The sequence below is a fragment of the Ornithorhynchus anatinus genome, chromosome 1, assembly GCF_004115215.2.
Source record: "Ornithorhynchus anatinus isolate Pmale09 chromosome 1, mOrnAna1.pri.v4, whole genome shotgun sequence".
Lineage (NCBI taxonomy): Eukaryota > Metazoa > Chordata > Mammalia > Monotremata > Ornithorhynchidae > Ornithorhynchus > Ornithorhynchus anatinus.
Genome location: NC_041728.1, coordinates 185599409 through 185617295, shown reverse-complemented (window position 1 = coordinate 185617295; position 17887 = coordinate 185599409). Strand labels below are relative to the sequence as shown.

The 17887-nt window shown below is 58.2% G+C and overlaps 1 protein-coding gene across 1 annotated transcript in view; it reads right to left on the bottom strand.

The window, feature by feature from the left end:
• Positions 1-17887, bottom strand: part of MYLK (myosin light chain kinase) — a gene marked incomplete at its 3' end in the record, with an annotated part of 124641 nt that overhangs the window by 53607 nt on the left and 53147 nt on the right. The window contains exons 11-17 of the mRNA XM_029061799.2: positions 17082-17222; positions 16669-16866; positions 15309-15555; positions 12345-12419; positions 10941-11827; positions 7279-7395; positions 991-1077 (exon numbers count right to left, since the gene is read on the bottom strand). Of these exons, the coding sequence (XP_028917632.1) occupies positions 991-1077; positions 7279-7395; positions 10941-11827; positions 12345-12419; positions 15309-15555; positions 16669-16866; positions 17082-17222 (1752 nt within the window). The remainder of the gene's footprint in view (positions 1-990; positions 1078-7278; positions 7396-10940; positions 11828-12344; positions 12420-15308; positions 15556-16668; positions 16867-17081; positions 17223-17887) is intronic.

Here is a 17887-nt window from a genome sequence, read left to right as displayed (position 1 = left end):
CAGAAGGTCATGGGTTCTAATCCTGGCTCTGCCACATATCTGCTTTATGACCTTGGGCAAGTCACTTAACTTCTCTGGGCCTCAGTTACATCATCTGTAAAATGGGGATTAAGAGTGTAAGCCCCATGTGGGTCAGGGACTGTATTCAACCTGACTAACTTGAATCTACTCCAGTGCTTAGAATAGTGCTTGGCACATAGTATGTGCTTAATGAGTACTATTATTATTATCATTATTAATATTATTATTATTAGCACTGAGTCACCTGGACCCTGCCCCAAGCCGCACCCCCAAGGAGTCCACGCATAGCAAAGCACTGTGCTGGAGGCCCCAAGCTGGAATCCCTGCACTGGGGAGACCCCAGACTGGAGGCCCTAGGCTGGAAGCCCTAGGCAAAATCTCCTCATCATTAGCTTTAAAGCCCTCCACCACCTTGCTCCCTCCTACCTCACCTCAGTTCTCTCTGTCTACAACCCAGCCCGCACACCTCACTCCTCTTGTGCTAACCTTCTCACTGTGTCTCCACCTGGCCTGTCTCACTGCCGACCCCTGGCCCATGTCTTGCCTCTGTCCTGGAAAGCCCTCCCTCCTCAAATCTGCCAGACAATTACTCTCCCCACTAAGCCCCTCTTTTCCTTATCTTGCACTCCCTTCTGCATCTCCATGGCTTTCTCCCTTTGTTCTTTCCCTCTCCCAGCCCCACAGCACTTACATACATATCTGTAATTTTATTTTATTTATTTGTCTGTCTTCCCCTTCTAGTCTGTAAGCTCGTTGAGGGCAGGGAATGTGACTGTTTATTGTTGTAATGTACTCTCCTAAACGTTTAGTAAGTGCTCAATAAATATGAATGAATGAATGAATGAATGAATGAATGAAAGGCCCGGGCTAGAAGTCCCAGGCTGGAGGCCCCATGGTGAAGGGCCCGGGCTGGAGGCCTGGGTCAGGCAGTGGCTGGGACAGTGATGGCAGGAGGGGCCGGGTACTCACCATCGTTCCCCAGCACAGTGGGGAGGGAGGATCGGGCCTTGCGGGCCTTCATCTCTGGAACCTTGGGCTGCGCCGAAGCTGGAGCACCTGGAAAGAGATCAGGCTGGGGTGAGCAGGGGCTCCCACCCCTCCCGGACTATCAGTCCTGTGCGCTCCCCTCTCCCCCCACCCGCCACCGACAGTGCCAGCCCCCTCTTGTTTGAGCTACACTCCAGCCCCCTGCAGGAGCCCTAAATGAGCTCCTCCAGACCCCGTGCCCCAGGGTCGAGGAACCGAGGCCAGAGTCAGGGTCCGTCCAGGACGGTCAGACCCCTTGGGTAGGAGGACTCCAACAAGGGTCATCTCATCCAGTCCCCTGCCTCCAACCACCTCCCTTACACCTGCTTTCTCCTGGAAAGGAGAATCCGGGTTCCCTGTGGATCCTGCCCTTAGACCTCACAGCACCTGCAGTCTGGAAACTCCTTCTAGAGTTACTCTAATCTGAATCACTGCTGCTGCTGTGACATCCAGCATCCTCTTGATCAGCTTCAGAGAGGCAGATGACCTCTGATTTCTGATCCCTGACCCTTCGGTCTGAGTTGCAAATCGGGCTGTGGGAAGGGGCAGAAGATGAAATTGGGGCCTGGAGATGGGACTTGCAGAGTTCTGAGCAGTGGTTTAGGGGAAGGGAGGAGGTGGGCTGCTTAGGGGTGGGGATGGTCTGAATTCTCCAGGGGGACAACCTCCCCATCCCCCTGCCCTTTCCCCTCCTTCTCCACCTCTCCGCCCCCCACCCCACCTCTTGGTACTGTCTCTTCCCTCCAGGCCTTTGGGGTGGGTGTCTGGGGGCTTGAGGACATCCAATCCATCAGTGGTACTCCTCTTTCCAAAGTGGAGGCTTGGATTAACCACAGATTCCCAATTCCCAAGGTGCCCCTGACCCAGGACTGCGGAGAATTGAGAACAGATGGGAGACTCTCTCTACCAGCTATTGTGGAGCCTGGTATACCTGGGTCTGGCTGAGGGGCCAGGGATGCACTCAGGGTTTTCTGAGTCGGGGAGAGGGCTGGTAGCTGTGGGGTCAGTTGATGGGGGCCAGGGGCCAACCTAATCCTCATTCACCACCTTCCTAATCGTTCTCGACCTCTCAGCAGCCTTTGACACTCTCAACCACTCCCTTCTCCTGGAAACGTTATCCAACCTCAGCTTCACTGACACTGTCCTCTTCTGGTTCTCCTCTTATCTCTCTGGCTGTTCATTCTCAGTCTCCTTCAGAGGCTCCTTCTTTACCTCCCACCCCCAACTGAGGAGATCCCTCACAGCTCAGTTCTATTCTCCATTTTCACCCACTCCCTTGGAGAACTCATTTGCTTTCACAACTTCAACTACCATCTCTTTGCAGATGGTTCCCCATCAATATTTCCAGCCTTGATCTCTCTACTTTCTCTGCAGTCTCACAATTCTTCCTACCTTCAGGACATTTCTACTTGGATTTCCCGCTGACACCTCAGATTTGGTACATCCAAAACAGAATGGCTTGTCTTCCCACCTAAAACTTTTCCTCTCCCTGACTCCCATCATTGTAGACAGCACCACCATCCTCATCTCATAAGCTCCGTAACCAAGACCTGCCGGTCTCACCTTTATAATATTGCCAAGATCTGCCCTTTCCTCTTCACCCAAACGGCTATCTTACTGGTACAGGCTCTCATAATATCCTGGCTGGATTATTGTGTCAGCCTTCTCTCTGATCTCCCTTTCTCCCGTCTCTCCCCGCTCCAGTCTATTCTTCATTCTGCGGCCCGGCTCATCTTCCTGCAGAAATGCTCTGGGCATGTCACTTCCCTTCTTAAAAACCTCCAGTGGTTGCCTATCAACCTCCGCATGAAACAAAAACTTCTCACTCTAGGCTTCAAGGCTCTCCATCACCTTGCTCCCTCCTACCTCTCCTCCCTTCTCTCTTTCTACCGCCCATCCCGTAGGCTCCACTCCTCTGCCGCCCACCTCCTCACCAACCCCCGTTCTCGCCTATCCCGCCTTCGACCCCTGGCCCACGTCCTCCCGCTGTCCTGGAATGCTCTCCCTTCTCACTTCCGCCAAACTATCTTCCCCTCTTCAAAGCCCTACTGAGAGCTCACCTCCTCCAAGAGGCCTTCCCAGACTGAGCCTCCCCTTTTCCCTCTGCTCCCTCTCTGCCCCCCCTTCACCTCCCCTCAGCTAAATCCCCTTTTTCCCCCTTTCCCTTTGCTCCTCCCCCTCTCCCTTCCCCTCCCCTCAGCACTGTCCTCATCCGCTCATTTGTATATATTTTTATTACCCTATTTATTTTGTTAATGACATGTACATCCCCTTGATTCTATTTATTGTTATTGTTTTTGTCCATCTGTCTCCCCCGATTAGACTGTAAGCCCGTCAATGGGCAGAGATCATCTCTATCTGTTGTCTAATTGTACATTCCAAGCACTTAGTACAGTGCTCTGCACATAGTAAGCGCTCAATAAATACTACTGAATGAATAACCTTGTCACTATCTTTGATTCATCTCTCTCATTCAAACCACATTTTCAATCTGTCACCAAATTCTATTGGTTCGGCTAACAAGTGGTGGGGCGAGGATTAGAACCCAGGTCCTCCCAGGCTCGTGCTCTATCCACTAGACCATGGGAGTGGGCTATCCCGCCTCCTTTCCTCCTCGTTTCCCCTCCAACCTTGGCCCTGGCCAGCTCTGTTCTGCCCCGACCTAGGCGGTCACCTGCAATAGGGATTAGAGACCCAGAGGGATAATGCGTTTAGAGAAGCAGCGTGGCTCAGTGGAACAAGCACGGGCTTGGGAGTCAGAGGTCACAGGTTCGAATCCCAGCTTTGCCACTTGTCAGCTGTGTGACTGTGGGCAAGTCACTTAACTTCTCTGTGCCTCAGTTCCCTCATCTGTAAAATGGAGATTAAGACTGTGAGCCTCCCGTGGGACAACCTGATTACCCTGTATCTTCCCCAGTGCTTAGAACAGTGCTCTGCACATAGTAAGCACTTAACAAATACCGACATTATTATACCATCGCTAAAATCCACCCTTTTCTCTCCATCCAAACTGCTACCCCGTTAATACAATCACTCATCCCATCCCGCCTTGATTACTGCATCAGCCTTCTCGTTGACCTCCCTGCCTCCCATCTCTCCCCATCCAGTTTATACTTCACTCTGCTGCCCAGATCGCTTTTCTTCAAAACTGTTTAGTCTATGTTTTTCCACTTCTTTAGACCCTCTAGTGGTTGCCCACCAATCTCCACATCAAACGGAAACTCCTCACCATCAGCTTTAAGCCCTCAATCACTTTGCCCCTTCCAATCTCCCCTCACTGATCACCTACTACAACACAGGTGCACACTTTGGTCCTCTAACGCCAACCTTTTCATTTCATTCATCTCATCTATCTGCCGACCTCTCACCTTTGTCCTGCCTCTGGTCTGGAACTCCGTCCTCTTTCATATCTGACAGGGAATTACTCTTCTCACCTTCAAAGCTTTATTAAGAGTACATCTTCTCCAAGAGGCCTTCCCTAACTAAGCCCCCATTTCCTCTTCTCCCACTCCACTCTGAGTTGCCCTTGTACTTGGATTTAAACCCTTCATTCACCCCTCCCTCAGCTCCACAGCATTTATGTCCATATCCGTAATTTATTTGTATGTCTGGGCAGGGACCGCGTCTACCAACTCTATTATACTGACCTCTCCCAAGTGCCCAGTACAGTGCTCTGCACAGAATAAGTCCTCGATAAATACCACTGATTGATTAGCATCCAGGGGCAAAGAAGCAGCAAGGCTGAGGGGATAGAGTGTGGACCTGGGAGTCAGAAGGACCTGGGTTCTAATTCCAGCTCCACTAATAATAATAATAATGTTGGTATCTGTTAAGCGCTTACTATGTGCACAGCACTGTTCTAAGCGATGGGGTATACAGGGTAATCAGGTTGTCCCACATGAGGCTCACAGTCTTAATCCCCATTTTACAGATGAGGGAACTGAGGCACAGAGAAGTTGAGTGATTTACCCACAGTCACACAGCTGACAAGTGGAAGAGCCAGGATTCGAACTCATGACCTCTGAATCCCAAGCCCGGGCTCTTTCCACTGAGCCACACTACTTGTCTGCTGTGTGACCTTGGGCCAATCATTTCACTTCTCTGGGCCCCAGTGACCTCATCTGTAAAACGAGGATTAAGACTGTGAGCCCAATGTGGACAGAGATTTTGTCTAACCCGATTAGCTTGCATCTATCCCAACGCTTAGAACAGTGTTTGACATAGAGTAAGGAATTAGCAAATACTATTATTATTATTATTAAAGAAAGGTGGAGCCAGGTGGGGAAGGGGTAGGGCAGGCCAGGGCACGCTAAGAATTGAGCATTTTATAACTCAAGCCAGAGAAGTCAGAGGCAGGGTCAGGGCAAGGCTCCCTGCCAACGGAAGGGGAAAGGGAGGGGCTGGTTGTTGTTGCTCTGCCCCTCTGCCAGGGCAGACATCTACAATGTGTCCCCAGGGCCGGGCTCCGCCTCACAGAGTGGAGATGGAAAGAGATCAGAGAGTCATGAACATACATAGAGAGATGCAGAAACAAAGAGAGATACAGGGACAGAGAGAGACAAACCAAGGGACAGACCCAGAGATAGACAGAGACTCAGACTCAGAGACAGGTAGAGAGACAGACACAGAAACAGACTTCTTTGTACTCTCCCAGGCACTTAGTACAGTGCTCTGCACACAGTAAGTACTCAGTAAATGTAATTGACTGACTGAGAGACAGACCCAAAGACAGGCAGAGACACAGAGTCAGACACAGACTTTGAAAGAGACAGAATGAGAGGGACAGAGATAGAGAGTCAGAAGTGAATGGAAGGATGGACCCCAAGCAGGACAGAGACAGATCCATGGGAGACATGGAAGGAGGTTGGAGGCCCAGGCACATAGGCAGAGGGAGGGATGGATCCAGAGTGGTGACATACGGATGGACACATGAAAGAACAGAGGGAGGGATACAGTGCTCTGCACTCAGTAAGTGCTCAATAAATACGATTGAATGAATGAATACAGGACAGAAGCTCTTTCCACCGGCAGAGGTTCCTGGCGGATCTCCTGAAAAACATCCTTAGCAACTGATTCCGTGCCCAACCCTTCCAGCTGTTCTGTCCACTGTTCTGACCACTGCCCTGATCATTCCTTGCCTGTCCTGACCACTGTCCTGCCTGCTGCCCTACCCACGACCCTGCCCACCCACTCTGCCCACTGCCCTGACCACCCTGCCTGTTGCCCTGCCAGGGTCCTGGGAAAAACCAAGAATGGTCCCTTGGGTATGGTCATAGCCTCATTATCCATCACCTGTACGTCGCTGCGGAGTCATATTCTCAAATATCCATGGTGCCAGGGTCAGGGAGAGGCCGATAACCAGGATCCACCAGTGATCCGACCGCACCGAGCTCAGCCACGAAATCCGAACCCCCGGTCCTGTAGTCTGCTTGTCTGGAGCTTTGTGGGCCTGTGAGGGATCCTGCCCCTAGCCCTCAGGGAGGGACCCCCTCTCAGGGACCGAAGGCCCCGGATAATCTCCCTGCCAGTGCCCTCGGCCCTGGATAATGGAGAGCCGGCTGGCTGTGGTGTGGGAACAGGCCGGGGACGGGTGAGGGGACGTGGGGGCGGCTGAGCTGCTTTCCTCAGCTCTTGCACTGTCACTCGGAGGAACAGGAATTTCCTCCCCATTCTCTCCCCCACCCCTTGACCCCCCCATCCTCTCCCCGCCCCCACAGCCCCCGCTCCTTCCCAAACAGGAAGAGGAGGATGCAGGGCCGAAGAGGCACAAGACGATAGGTCACAGTGGGGCTGGAGCAGCTGAGGTCTGACTGCAACTCCAGACAGTAGGGGGCCAGGGGGCCCCTGGGGCAGTGGAGGGAGTGGGGCCGATCCACAGGACTGGGCAGTGACACGAGCAGGCGAGGTGTTCTTGCAGAGCCGCCTCTGCTTCTGCTTCCCCCTGCCTGCTTGGCTGGAGTCAACCCCCACCCACACCAACCCCTGTCCACAGCAGGAATTCCCCACTCAGCACCCTAACACCACCTGCAGGGAGGGTGAGGGCCTCGGCCTGGTTTCCTTCAGTCCCACTACCTAATTACTCCTGCACCCGCCACCCCAGGCCAATCGGCCGGATGGTCACCCCGGCCCCAGCCCTCCCTATGATGTGGCTCCCCGAGGCCTCGAAGCCTCAAGCGAAGGAGCGGGAGGGACTCAGCATCTTGAGCTGGCGGGATAAGAAGAGGCACTTACCCTTCACAGTCACGCAGCAGCTGCACTCAGCCTGCCCGGCGGCGTTCTTGGCAACGCACGTGTACTGGCCCTGGTCCTCGGGCAGAGCCTTCTCGATGGTGACGGAGCAGAGGGGCCCTGGGGAGAGGGGTACTGTGGTGAGTGGAGGGGCCCAGTTTGGTAAGACTGGGTCATCCAGCTAGGCACAGCCCAACCTCCAGGCCCAAGGCCCCTGCTGTGGCACCCCCTGCCCCTCAACTCTGCCTCCCTCCCCTGTCCCCTCTGTGGTGCCCATCCCCAGCAGTGCCTCTGCCCCTCCATGCCCCACCCCTACTTCAGCCCCTTGCCCACCCCTGCCCCAGTGATATATTGGACAGGTCCAGACCAGGGAACTAAAATGACAGCATATGGTGTCAGGTCCATCCCTCGCTGCCCCTCTGTGGGTCTTAACCAGCGAAGAGGCCATCATCCTCATCCTCCCCAAGATAAGGTCTCAGCAGGGTCTGCCCCAGGGGCTGGGACTGGCTTCTACCAGCCACTGAGTACAGCGCACTGCCTTCACTGGATGTTTAAAAAATAGCACTCTCACCACTGGGTGGGTTGAGATGGGCCCCACGTGGCAGAGGAGCCCCAAGGAAGCAGCACAGCCTAGTGGATAGAACAAGGGCTTGGGAGTCTGAATGACGTGGGTCATTCTAATCCCGGCTCTGCCCCTTGTCTGCTGTGTGACTTTGGGCAAGTGACATAACTTCTCTGTGCCTAAGTTACCTCATCTGTGAAATGGGTATTAAGAGTGGGAGCCCATGTGGGAGAGGGACTGTCCAACCCTATTTGCTGTATCTTCCCCAGCGCTTAGTTACAGCACGTGGCACATAGTAAGCGCTTAATAAACACCACAGTTATTAATCATTATTTCTAAGGAAGCCCGGGATGTGGGGACCACATCTGCCTGGCTCGTGGAAGCTGAGGGATCTGCGACGAAGAGTGGCTTTGGGGGCCAGCACACACCCACACACCCATATGGACACACACTATGATGATGATGAGGATGATGGTGGTGGTATTTGTTAAGTACTTACTATGTGCTGGGCACTGTACTAAGCACTGGGGTGGGTACAAGCAAACTGGGTTGGACAGAGTCCCCTGACCTTTGTGGTGCTCATAGTTTCAATCCCCATTTTACAGATGAGGGAACTGAGACCCAGAGAAGTGAAGTGACTTGCCCAAGATCACACAGCAGACAAGTGGTGGAGCCAGGATTAGATAACCCATGACCTTCTGACTCCCAGACCCGTGCTCTATCCGCTTGCACCCATGTGTGTTTTTGCTGCCATTATGAGAGTGTGGGAGGCTCATGTGTGCTGCTGTGGCAGGGAATGTGGGAGGTTCTTGGAGTGGAAATAATTCCTCCAGCAGGTCATGACCAACAGAGCTCCTAGATCCTGCTGGGCATCCCCCTTGTCTTCCCAGCCCTGCTTCCCCACCCTTAGCAATTAGGGCTACAGTCCAAGAGCCGGGGAAAAATTCTTGGCATCTGTTTGCATCTCCTGCTGCCTCCTCGTCTGCATCCCCCAGAGCCTCCCCAGATGGAAATCCAGCAGTAGCTCCCAGCTCCTCCCCCTCCCACCAGATCCCCTAGAGACTGCCTGTGCCTGTTCACTGAGAAGGGATCTCACTGGGGTCTCCTTTTCACTGGTAAAGTGTGCATGTCTATAAGGGTGTATGCATGTACACGGGTTTGGAAGTCGGAAGAACCCGGGTTCTAATCCCAGCTCTGCCAAGTGTCTGCTGGGTGACCTTGGGCAAGTTATTTTACTTCTCTGTGCCTCAGTTCCCTCATCTGTAAAATGGGACCATGACTATGAGCCCCATGTGGGACAGGGACTCTATTCAACCTGATTTGCTTGTATAATAATAATAATGATGGTAATTGTTAAGCGCTTACTATGTGCCAAGCACTGTTCTTATACCCCAGTGTTTAGTACAGTGCCTGGCACATAGTAAGTGCTTAACTAATACCACAATCATTATCATTATAATTATTTTACATGTGCATGTGCATACGTGTGCAAGCATTATACACGTGTCCACCTCCATGTGTGTGGCATCTGTGAATACACACACATCTATAGATGTAAATGTGTGTGCCTGGGGGTAGGATGGATAGGACCTTTTCTAGGGTCTCACACCCTTCCTTCTCAGTAAGTTCTTCCTGGTATCTGACTTTACTCTTTCCTGCTGCAGGGTCAGCTTGTCCCAGTTCATCCTGTCCCCCTGACCCTTCAGAGTCCTGGAGACAAAGACTCAGCTCCCTCCTCTTGGGGAGGCCTGGGTAGGGATGGAGTGGGATGGAACTTGGATCTCGGGCCCACCTATCTAGCCCTACCCACCCCACCACCACCCCACAAAAAAAAACTGGATCTTGAGCCCCTTGGGGTCTTGGGTTCCATTCACTTCATCACCCCAGGCCTCAGAGGACCCCTCCACCCCACACACCCCATCCCCCCAACAGGCCTAGGGTCTAGCCCTGGGGGGAATGACAGGGCCGGCTATCCAACAAAGGGTTAAGTCTGAAAAGGAAGGGCTGCTGGTCTCCGGGGCTCCTGCACCCTCCTCCCACCCACCCACCCACTGTGCTGGCTGCTGGCCACTGGCCTGGGCTGGCCGCTGGCCGGGAGGGCGGCCAGATTGTTAAAATCCTGAAAGAGGGGAATTACTGGACTGGGGGGGGGAGCACTGGCCTGGTGGAGGCCCCTACATGGGGACCTTGAAGGGAGAGACCCTGCCCCTGACTCCCTGTCGTCCAGCTGGATCACCGAAAGCCCTATGGAGCACTGGCCCATTTGCAAGGGGTGAAGACCCCAACCCCGGCCCAGGCCCCGACCTCACCCATTAGCCTCTGCCAGTCAGCCTGGGTTCCCTGACAGCCCAGACCCCTCAGTTCGGTCACCGGGGACCCTGTTCCGTTGCTAAGACGACCAGCCAAGCTGGGGCTGGGGGCATCCTACCTGGCTTGGGGCTGAGGACCCTAAAAGCCACATCAGCCAGAGGACCCCTCCTCGAGGGGGCAAGCTGGGACCCCATTGCTGCAGTCCTTAGAGATGGAGGACTGACCAGCCGGACTTTCCCACTGGCCCTCAGACCCCTGGCTTCGCCCGCCTTGGCAGTCCCCCGATCCTGGCCTTGGGGGATGGGGCTGTGGTTGCCAGATCCAGGCTATGGGGATGATGGGGCCTATGTCCCTGGGTCCCGGCTTTTGTTGGGGCGGGGGGGAGAATGGGCTGGGTCCCCAGATTCCAGTTATAGGGGAGATGGGGCCGGAGTCCTCGGGTCCCACCTGCGGGGGCGATGGGGTTGGGGTCCTCGGGTTCCTACTGCGGGTGTGATGGGGCCGGGGCCCGAGGGTCCCGGCTGCGGGGGCAAAACCATCATCTCCCCAAAGCTGCCTGGACCGGATTCCAACCTCGCTCCCCACCAGGCTCCAATCAGAACCAGGAGCGTCCGAGTGGCTGGATGGGCCCAAACGGGGGGGGGGGGGAGGAGGGGCGGCAGTGGGTGTTCTGGCCCATTGGTCCCACATCCCCCCACCCCCAACTTCAACTCAGCCCACAATTGGTCCTGAACCCCTCACCTCCCCGGCCCCGCCAAGGAAACTGTGGCTAGGCCCCCTACTCAGCTCCTACCGTCAGTAGCCAAGACGATGAACTTGGTGGACTTGAGGGTTTTGCCGTCCAGCGCCCAGGTGACCGTGGCCGGGGGGTCGGCTGACACCCGGCAACGTAACTCCAGCCTCTCGCCTTCGGCCACATGCAGGTCCCGCAGCTTCTCGAGGAAGGAAGGGGCTGCCCCCTTGTCCTCCGCCTTGCCCCCGGCCCCTCCGGCCTCCCGGGCGTCGTGACTCAAGTCGTTTTTCAACTCGTCCTTGCCCGCCAGCTTGCAGCTCCCAGCCGGTTGCAGACTGTCGACATCTTTGTGGCCCCCGGCCGTTTGCGGACCGTCGACAACCCCGGACGCCTGGGTCCCCTCTGGTTTGGCAATCTGGTCCCTTGAGTCGGCCACAGGCTTGGCCTCGGGCTTGGCTTCGGGCTTGGCCTCGGGCTTGACCTCGGGTGCCTCGGCGTTGGCGCTGCCGTTCTGGGCCGGGGGCTTCTTCTTGGCGCCCAGAACGGCCCTGAAGTCGGGGGGTCCGGCCGGCTTCGGGGGCGCAGGCGTCGCCGCTGTTTTGGGGGGCCCCTTCTTGGCTAGGACGGCACGGAAGTCGACTTGCTGGGGGCCGTGACCCTTCCTCTCCTCCTCGGACAGGGCCTTGGGCTTGACCGGCCGCTGCAGTTGGGCGCGGTAATCCATGTGTTCGGCCTCCCGCCTCCGCGGCCTCTCCTCCGGCCTCCCCTCCGACCTCTCCTCCGGCCTCTCCTCCGGCCTCTCTACCCTGCGCAGCGGCCCCCGGCCGCCCTCCGCCTGGTCCGCCCGGGCCTCTCGGTGGTCGCTCAGCGCCCCATGGAGCTCCCCGCTGGGACCCCCGCCGCCTCCTGCCGCCGCCTGGGGTCTGGGGCCGGCCGGACGCCCCCCCCTGCGTCCGGGGCAAACAGACCAGGGAAAGGAGGCTGAAATCAGCGCCCTCCGCTCAGCCCCGCGACCGTCGGGTGGGATGGGGTGGGATGGGGTGGGATGGGGTGGGATGGAGTGGGATGGAGTGGGATAGGGTGGGATGGAGTGGGATGGGGGGGAACGGCGGCGGGGGGCGGCCGAGCGGGGGCCGGGGCTTACGGGAGGGAAGGTTGCGGAAGAAGGCCGGCGCGGGGGGAGTTTATTGCATCGACAGGGACCACAGGGGCCATATATGGGCGGGAATAAAAGAGCAAAAACGGATATTCATTCCGTCCCCCATAGCCCTCCCCCCTTCCCTCCCCCTCCTCCCCTCCTCCGCCCCCTCCCCCTCCTAGGGCGGACTCGGGCGCGGGACGGGAACTCGAGGCTGGTCCCGGGAGGATGGAGGTGGGAAGGGGGGAAAAGGGTTGGGCTCTGGGCCGGCGGGGCGGGGAGGGGGAGGGGTCCGGGGAGCGGTGGGCGGGGGGCGGTCCACTCACGGGAGGGGGTCGCGGGGGTCCGGTCCCTCCCTCAGCATCAGTGACACCTGGCAGCTGCTCTCTCCCACGCGGTTCCTGCAAATGACCTGCGCGTCGGCCCGGTTTGGGGGCGCGAAGGGTGGCCACGGAGGGACTGGAGCAGAGGGATCGGGGGGAGGCGGGATCTGACACTAGAGGACCCTCCTCAAGCCCCCTCCCCCTTTCGACCTCAGAGTCCCGCCCTGTTCCCAACACACTCTCCATTATAGGCGCCCCCCCGACACCCGAAACCAACACCCCTCCACACTCAGTAGTTCCCGGGGTCAGTCAAGCTGGTCTCCATCGAGGGGGGCGGATTGCTTCCTTGCCCCAACTCTCTGCCCTCCACAGTCGTGCCCCTGCCCCTCAACTCCCTGCCTCTGCCGTCTCTCTGTGAGAGGAGCAAGAGGATGTGGGGAGGGGGGCGACTCCGTGACGGAGGCAGAATCAGAAGGGCCCTGCACGGCCCACCCGGGTTGGGGAAACAGACCAGGGCGAGGGTCGGGGTTGGGGGGGAGGGGGACTGCCAGCAAGCAATGGTGGGGAGGGCAGCCGGCGTGGGCCTAGGATCCCAGGGACTGCCACTTTCTCCCCGCCCCCCACTGCCCGCCCGGGATCCTTCGGATTAGAGCCTGGAACTTCCCAGACCCTCGGCGGCACCCCTCCCCACCACGGACGTGTTTATATGAGAACCCATAAACGTGGCCATATATGGTGCTTAAACTCCGGCTTTCAGGCAGAACAATTCACATGCCCGGTGCAAGTGCCTCAGGAAAGATGCCACTGACTCCCCCCACCTCCCCGGCCCCCAAGAGCCCCTGCCGGAACGGGCACGGCCCCTCCACCCTCCCTCCCCCCGCCCCTCCTCGCCCCGGGCACGGCCCCTCTACGGACCGGACCGGCAGGGCGGGGGGACGAGAGGGACAGGACAGCCCGGGAACCCGGGACCCCACCGCCCCTCCCCGGCTCGGGTCAGCTGGGCTGGAAGGAGGAGCCGGGAGAGGGATCGGGAGGGGAGAAAAGAGGGGGCGGGGGGCGCGTCCCGGCAGCTCCAGAAGCAGGGCCCAGCCCCCACCCCCGGTCCCCTTCGCAGGCTACATTTCTGGCCTCCACGGGCCGGGGGCACTGGCCGATTGATCATTTGAGGACAGTCCTGGGGGAGCCGGAAGGCAGGGGCAGCGAGGGGTATGTGTGTGCGATGTCTGTGTGTGTGTGGTGGGGCGGCCTTTGTCATACCGGGGTTCTTTTTGGGGGCCGAGGGGCACAACCACCGTGATGGGGTAGGGTTGGGGGGAGGAGGCGGAGGGAGGGGAGAACAGAGCGTGTTTGTTATTCCGGGATGGCGCAAGTCTAGGAGGGATCTAATCCATCAGACTCCAGAGGCTTCGAGAAGCCCCACGGACTATCCCCCGGCCTCCAACACTGCCCAGCCTCTCAGGGATCCTGGGAGTCGGGGGTCCGGTCTCCCCTCCGCCTCCCTCCCCCTAAGCTCTCCCCGCAGCTGGGTGCCCCCGCCCTGCCCACCCCGCTTCCCCGGCCCCGGCCCGGCCCGGCCCATGCAGCGTTGTTTCAGGACAGCAGCCCTCGGTCCCGCGCCGGCCCTCGCTCCCCGCCAGGGCTCGAGTCCGGGAAAGGGGCGGGGAGGGGGCGGGCGCGCACACACACGCATACACACACACACACACCACACAAACACATATATGCACAGCTACACATGGACACGCGGTGACAGGCCTGCCGACATGCGCACAGGAGTTCTCGCACTCGGAGCCAGGCCCGGCGCACCTGTTCTTACTCGAGGGTCACATAAACGGCAGCACAGCCCACGTCCTACCTCTGGCCTGGAATGTCCTCCCCCCTCTAATCTGACTCTTCCCTCTTCGAAGCCTTACTGAAGGCACATCTCCTCCAAGAGGCCTTCCCTGATTAGGTCTTCCTTTCCTCTTCTCCCGCTCCCCTCTGCATCGCCCTAACTTGCTCCCTTTGCTCTTCCCTCCTCCCAGCCCCAAAGCACTGATGTACATATCTGGTCATTTTATTTGCTTGCTTGATGTCTATCTCCCCCATTATGAGCTTGTTGTGGGCAGGGAATGTGACTGGTAATTGTATTGTACTTTCCCAAGCGCTCAGTACAGTGCTTTGCACACTCGCAATCGCCCCTTGGCTACCTCCCTCTCATACAAACCCAGATACACTCAGTCCGAGTCAGTCACGGTCGCACTGTTCAATCAATCAATGATGGCATTTACTGCGTGCAGAGCGCTATATTAAGCGCTTAGAAGAGGACAATATAACGGAGTTGGTAGACCCGATCCCGTCCACAGTGAGCTTACAATCTAGAGGAGGGGAGCGTCACACAGTCACTCCTCACATATTCGCTGTCACATGAACCCAGGGTCCTAACGTGTGCAAATACGTGGGGGAAGCAGCGTGGCTTGCTGGAAAGATACCGGGTTTGGGAGTCAGAGGACGTGGATTCTAATCCCGACTCTGCCACTTGTCCGCTGTGTGACGTGGGGCAAGCCACTGGCTCAGTGGAAAGAGCCCGGGCTTGGGAGTCAGAGGTCATGGGTTCGAATCCCGGCTCTGCCACTTGTCAGCTGTGTGACTCCGGGCAAGTCACTTCACTTCTCTGTGCCTCAGTTACCTCATCTGTAAAATGGGGATTAACTGTGAGCCCCACATGGGACAACCTGCTGACCTTGTATCTACCCCAGCGCTTAGCATACAGAAAACGCTTGGCAAATACCATAATAATTATTATAATTATTAAATATACACGCACACCCACAGCCACACCCCGTCTCTGCTCTCCGACCCTTGCCCGGCAGGACGGGGATGGTCCGGGAGGACGGGGATGGTCCGGGAGGCAGGAGGCATCTCCAGGGTGGGCAGCGGGGCACAGCGCGGGGTCTGGTCGGGCTCCGCGGGGCGGGGGGCGCTCACCGGAGTCGGATCTCGTAGAGGCCGGCGTCTGAGGGCTGCACGTCCCTCAGCAGCAGGGTGAAGACGTCGCGGTGGTGCAGGAACCGCCTGTCGGGTCCGGGCCGGATGGGGCGGCCGTCGCGGGCCCAGCGCACGGTGGGGAAGGGGTCTCCGGCCACGGCGCACGAGATGAGCGCGTCCTGGCCCGGGGCGGCCGTCACCGAGCGCGGCTTACTGATGAACCACGGCTGGACGCCGTCCGGAGGCACTGCAGGGGTGGGGGTCCGGCTCGGGCTCGGGCAGGGGCCCTCAGAACCTCCGGGGTCCCCAGGCCCCCCCAGCCCCTCCCCCCGTCTCCCTCAGCCCCCCACAGCCCCGCAGGCCGCCGCCTGGAGCCCGGGTCCAGCCGCCCGCACCCCCAAGGGCAGGAGGTTGGCCGGGGGCTGGGGAGAGGGAGCAAGAGGCAAAAGTCCTCGAGGGGCTGCCGGCCCGATGGGGGAGACAGGTACACACACACACTGACACACACACACTCTCTCTCTCTTTCACACACACACACACACACACACACACACAGAGATGCTGGGCACCAGGAAAAGTCAACTGAAGGGAGACACGATCCCTGCCTTCATAGGGCTGTTAGTCTGATGGAGGAGACAGGACACGCTCTCTCTCTCTCTTTCTCACTCACACATTATGCTGGGCAATAGGGAGGGTCAACAGAAAGAAGAGGCGACCCGATCTCTGCCCGCGAAGGGCTGCCAGTCTGATAGAGGAGACAGGACACACACACACACACACACACACACACATACACAGAGTGCAGAGGGGAGAGGAGACACGGTCCCTGCCCTCGAGGGGTTACCAGTGGGGTTACAGTCAAAATTCCTGTCCCGAGTTTCCCCTGGCAGCAGAGGCGACCTCCCACTACCACAGGCCCGAGGTGCAGGAGGCGGTGAAACGGGGTCTAGGCCGGGGTCCGCAGGGTGGACAGGGGTCCCAAAGGGGGGGGAGGAGCCCGCAGGGTGAGGTCAGGTATCAAGTGGGCACCAGGGTCATGGCGGGGGGGGGGGGAAGGGGACGAGGCGACAGAAGTGAGGGAGAAGTCGGGGAGAAGTGAGGAGGGGGTGGTCTGTGGAGGTGGGGGTTAGGGAGGGGTGCGGATGGAAGGGAGGAGGGGTGAAGAGGGGGTAGGAGGAGGGAGGAGGGAGGAGGGGGAGGGGTTAGAGAGCCCGGAGTGAGGATGAACCCGGAGGGGACAAGGTTAAGGGACCTGGAGGGAGGAGGGGCGCAGAGGAGACGGGGGCTAGGGAGCCTGAAGTGAGGAGGGATGCAGAGGGGGTGGGGGAGGGCCGGAGCGGGTCGTGTCGTCCCATCCCACCTCTGACGGTGAGCGTGGCTTGGCTGTGGGCGCGGCCCTGGCTGTTGGCGGCCTGGCAGGTGTAAGTTCCTGTGTCCTCGGGGAACACTTCCTGGATGTACAGGCTGAAGGCCCCGTCAAGCTCCTCCAGGTGGAAATCTTCCGTCTCCCGGATCTCCACGCCGTCGTGCAGCCAAACGACCTTGGGCGGCGGGTGGGCTGGAGGGCAGCCGGGGGGAGAGGAAGTCCAATATGGGGTTGGGGCGGCCGCCGGGGGGAAACACCCTCCACGCCCCGCCAAATAGATTCTATTTCCCTTGCCCCCCCCCCCCCGCCTGAGTTTCCTAACCCCGCCGCCTGATTTCCCTCCCTCATGGGTCCACCGCCTGATTTTCCTCCCACCATCAGGCCCGAGGGGAGGCTGAGGGACTGACCGGCTATTTCCACCGCCATGATGACCGGGCTGCCGTCCATGACCTCGAGGTCAGCAAGTCCCTTCAGGAACACGGGGGCAGACGCCTTGAGGGCAAGTGTGGGCACAGGGGCCTGGTCCCTCCCCCTGCTGCTCCTCTTTTCTGGAATGACACGACCCCCAAGGTCATTTGGGGCTCAGTGGAAAGAGCACGAGAGTGGGAGTCAGAGGAAATGGGTTCTAATCCCGGCTCCACCACTTGTCAGCTGTGTGAGTTTGGGCAAGTCACTTAACTTCTCTGTGCCTCAGTTCCCTCGTCTGTAAAATGGGGATTAAGACTGTGAGCCCCACATGGGACAGGGACTGTGTCCAACCTGATTACCTGGGAGTCAGAAGGACTTCACTCAACTGCACTGGTCTCTCTAAGTCTGGCTGTGAACATTACCGGGGAGGTGGAGTGGGAAGCCTGGCAGGAAGCGGGTGGGGATGGGAGCCAGGGGAGAGGGGCAGGTGGGAGGGGCTGGAGACATTAGGGAGGCGGGGTGGGGGAGTGAGGAGCCCTGAGGGAGTGGGGTGGGGACATTAGAATAGTGCTTGGCACCTGGTAAGCACTTAAACGTAGTGGCTAGAGCACAGGCCTGGGAATAAGAAGCTGTGCCACTTGTCTGCTGTGTGGCCTTGGGCAAGTCATTTTACTTCTCTGTGCCTCAGGTACCTCATCTTTAAAATGGGGATTCAGGCTGTGAGCCCCATGCGGGGCAAGGACTGTGTCCAACCTGATTTGCTTGTATCCACCCCAGGGTTCAGTACAGTGCCTGGCACGTAGTA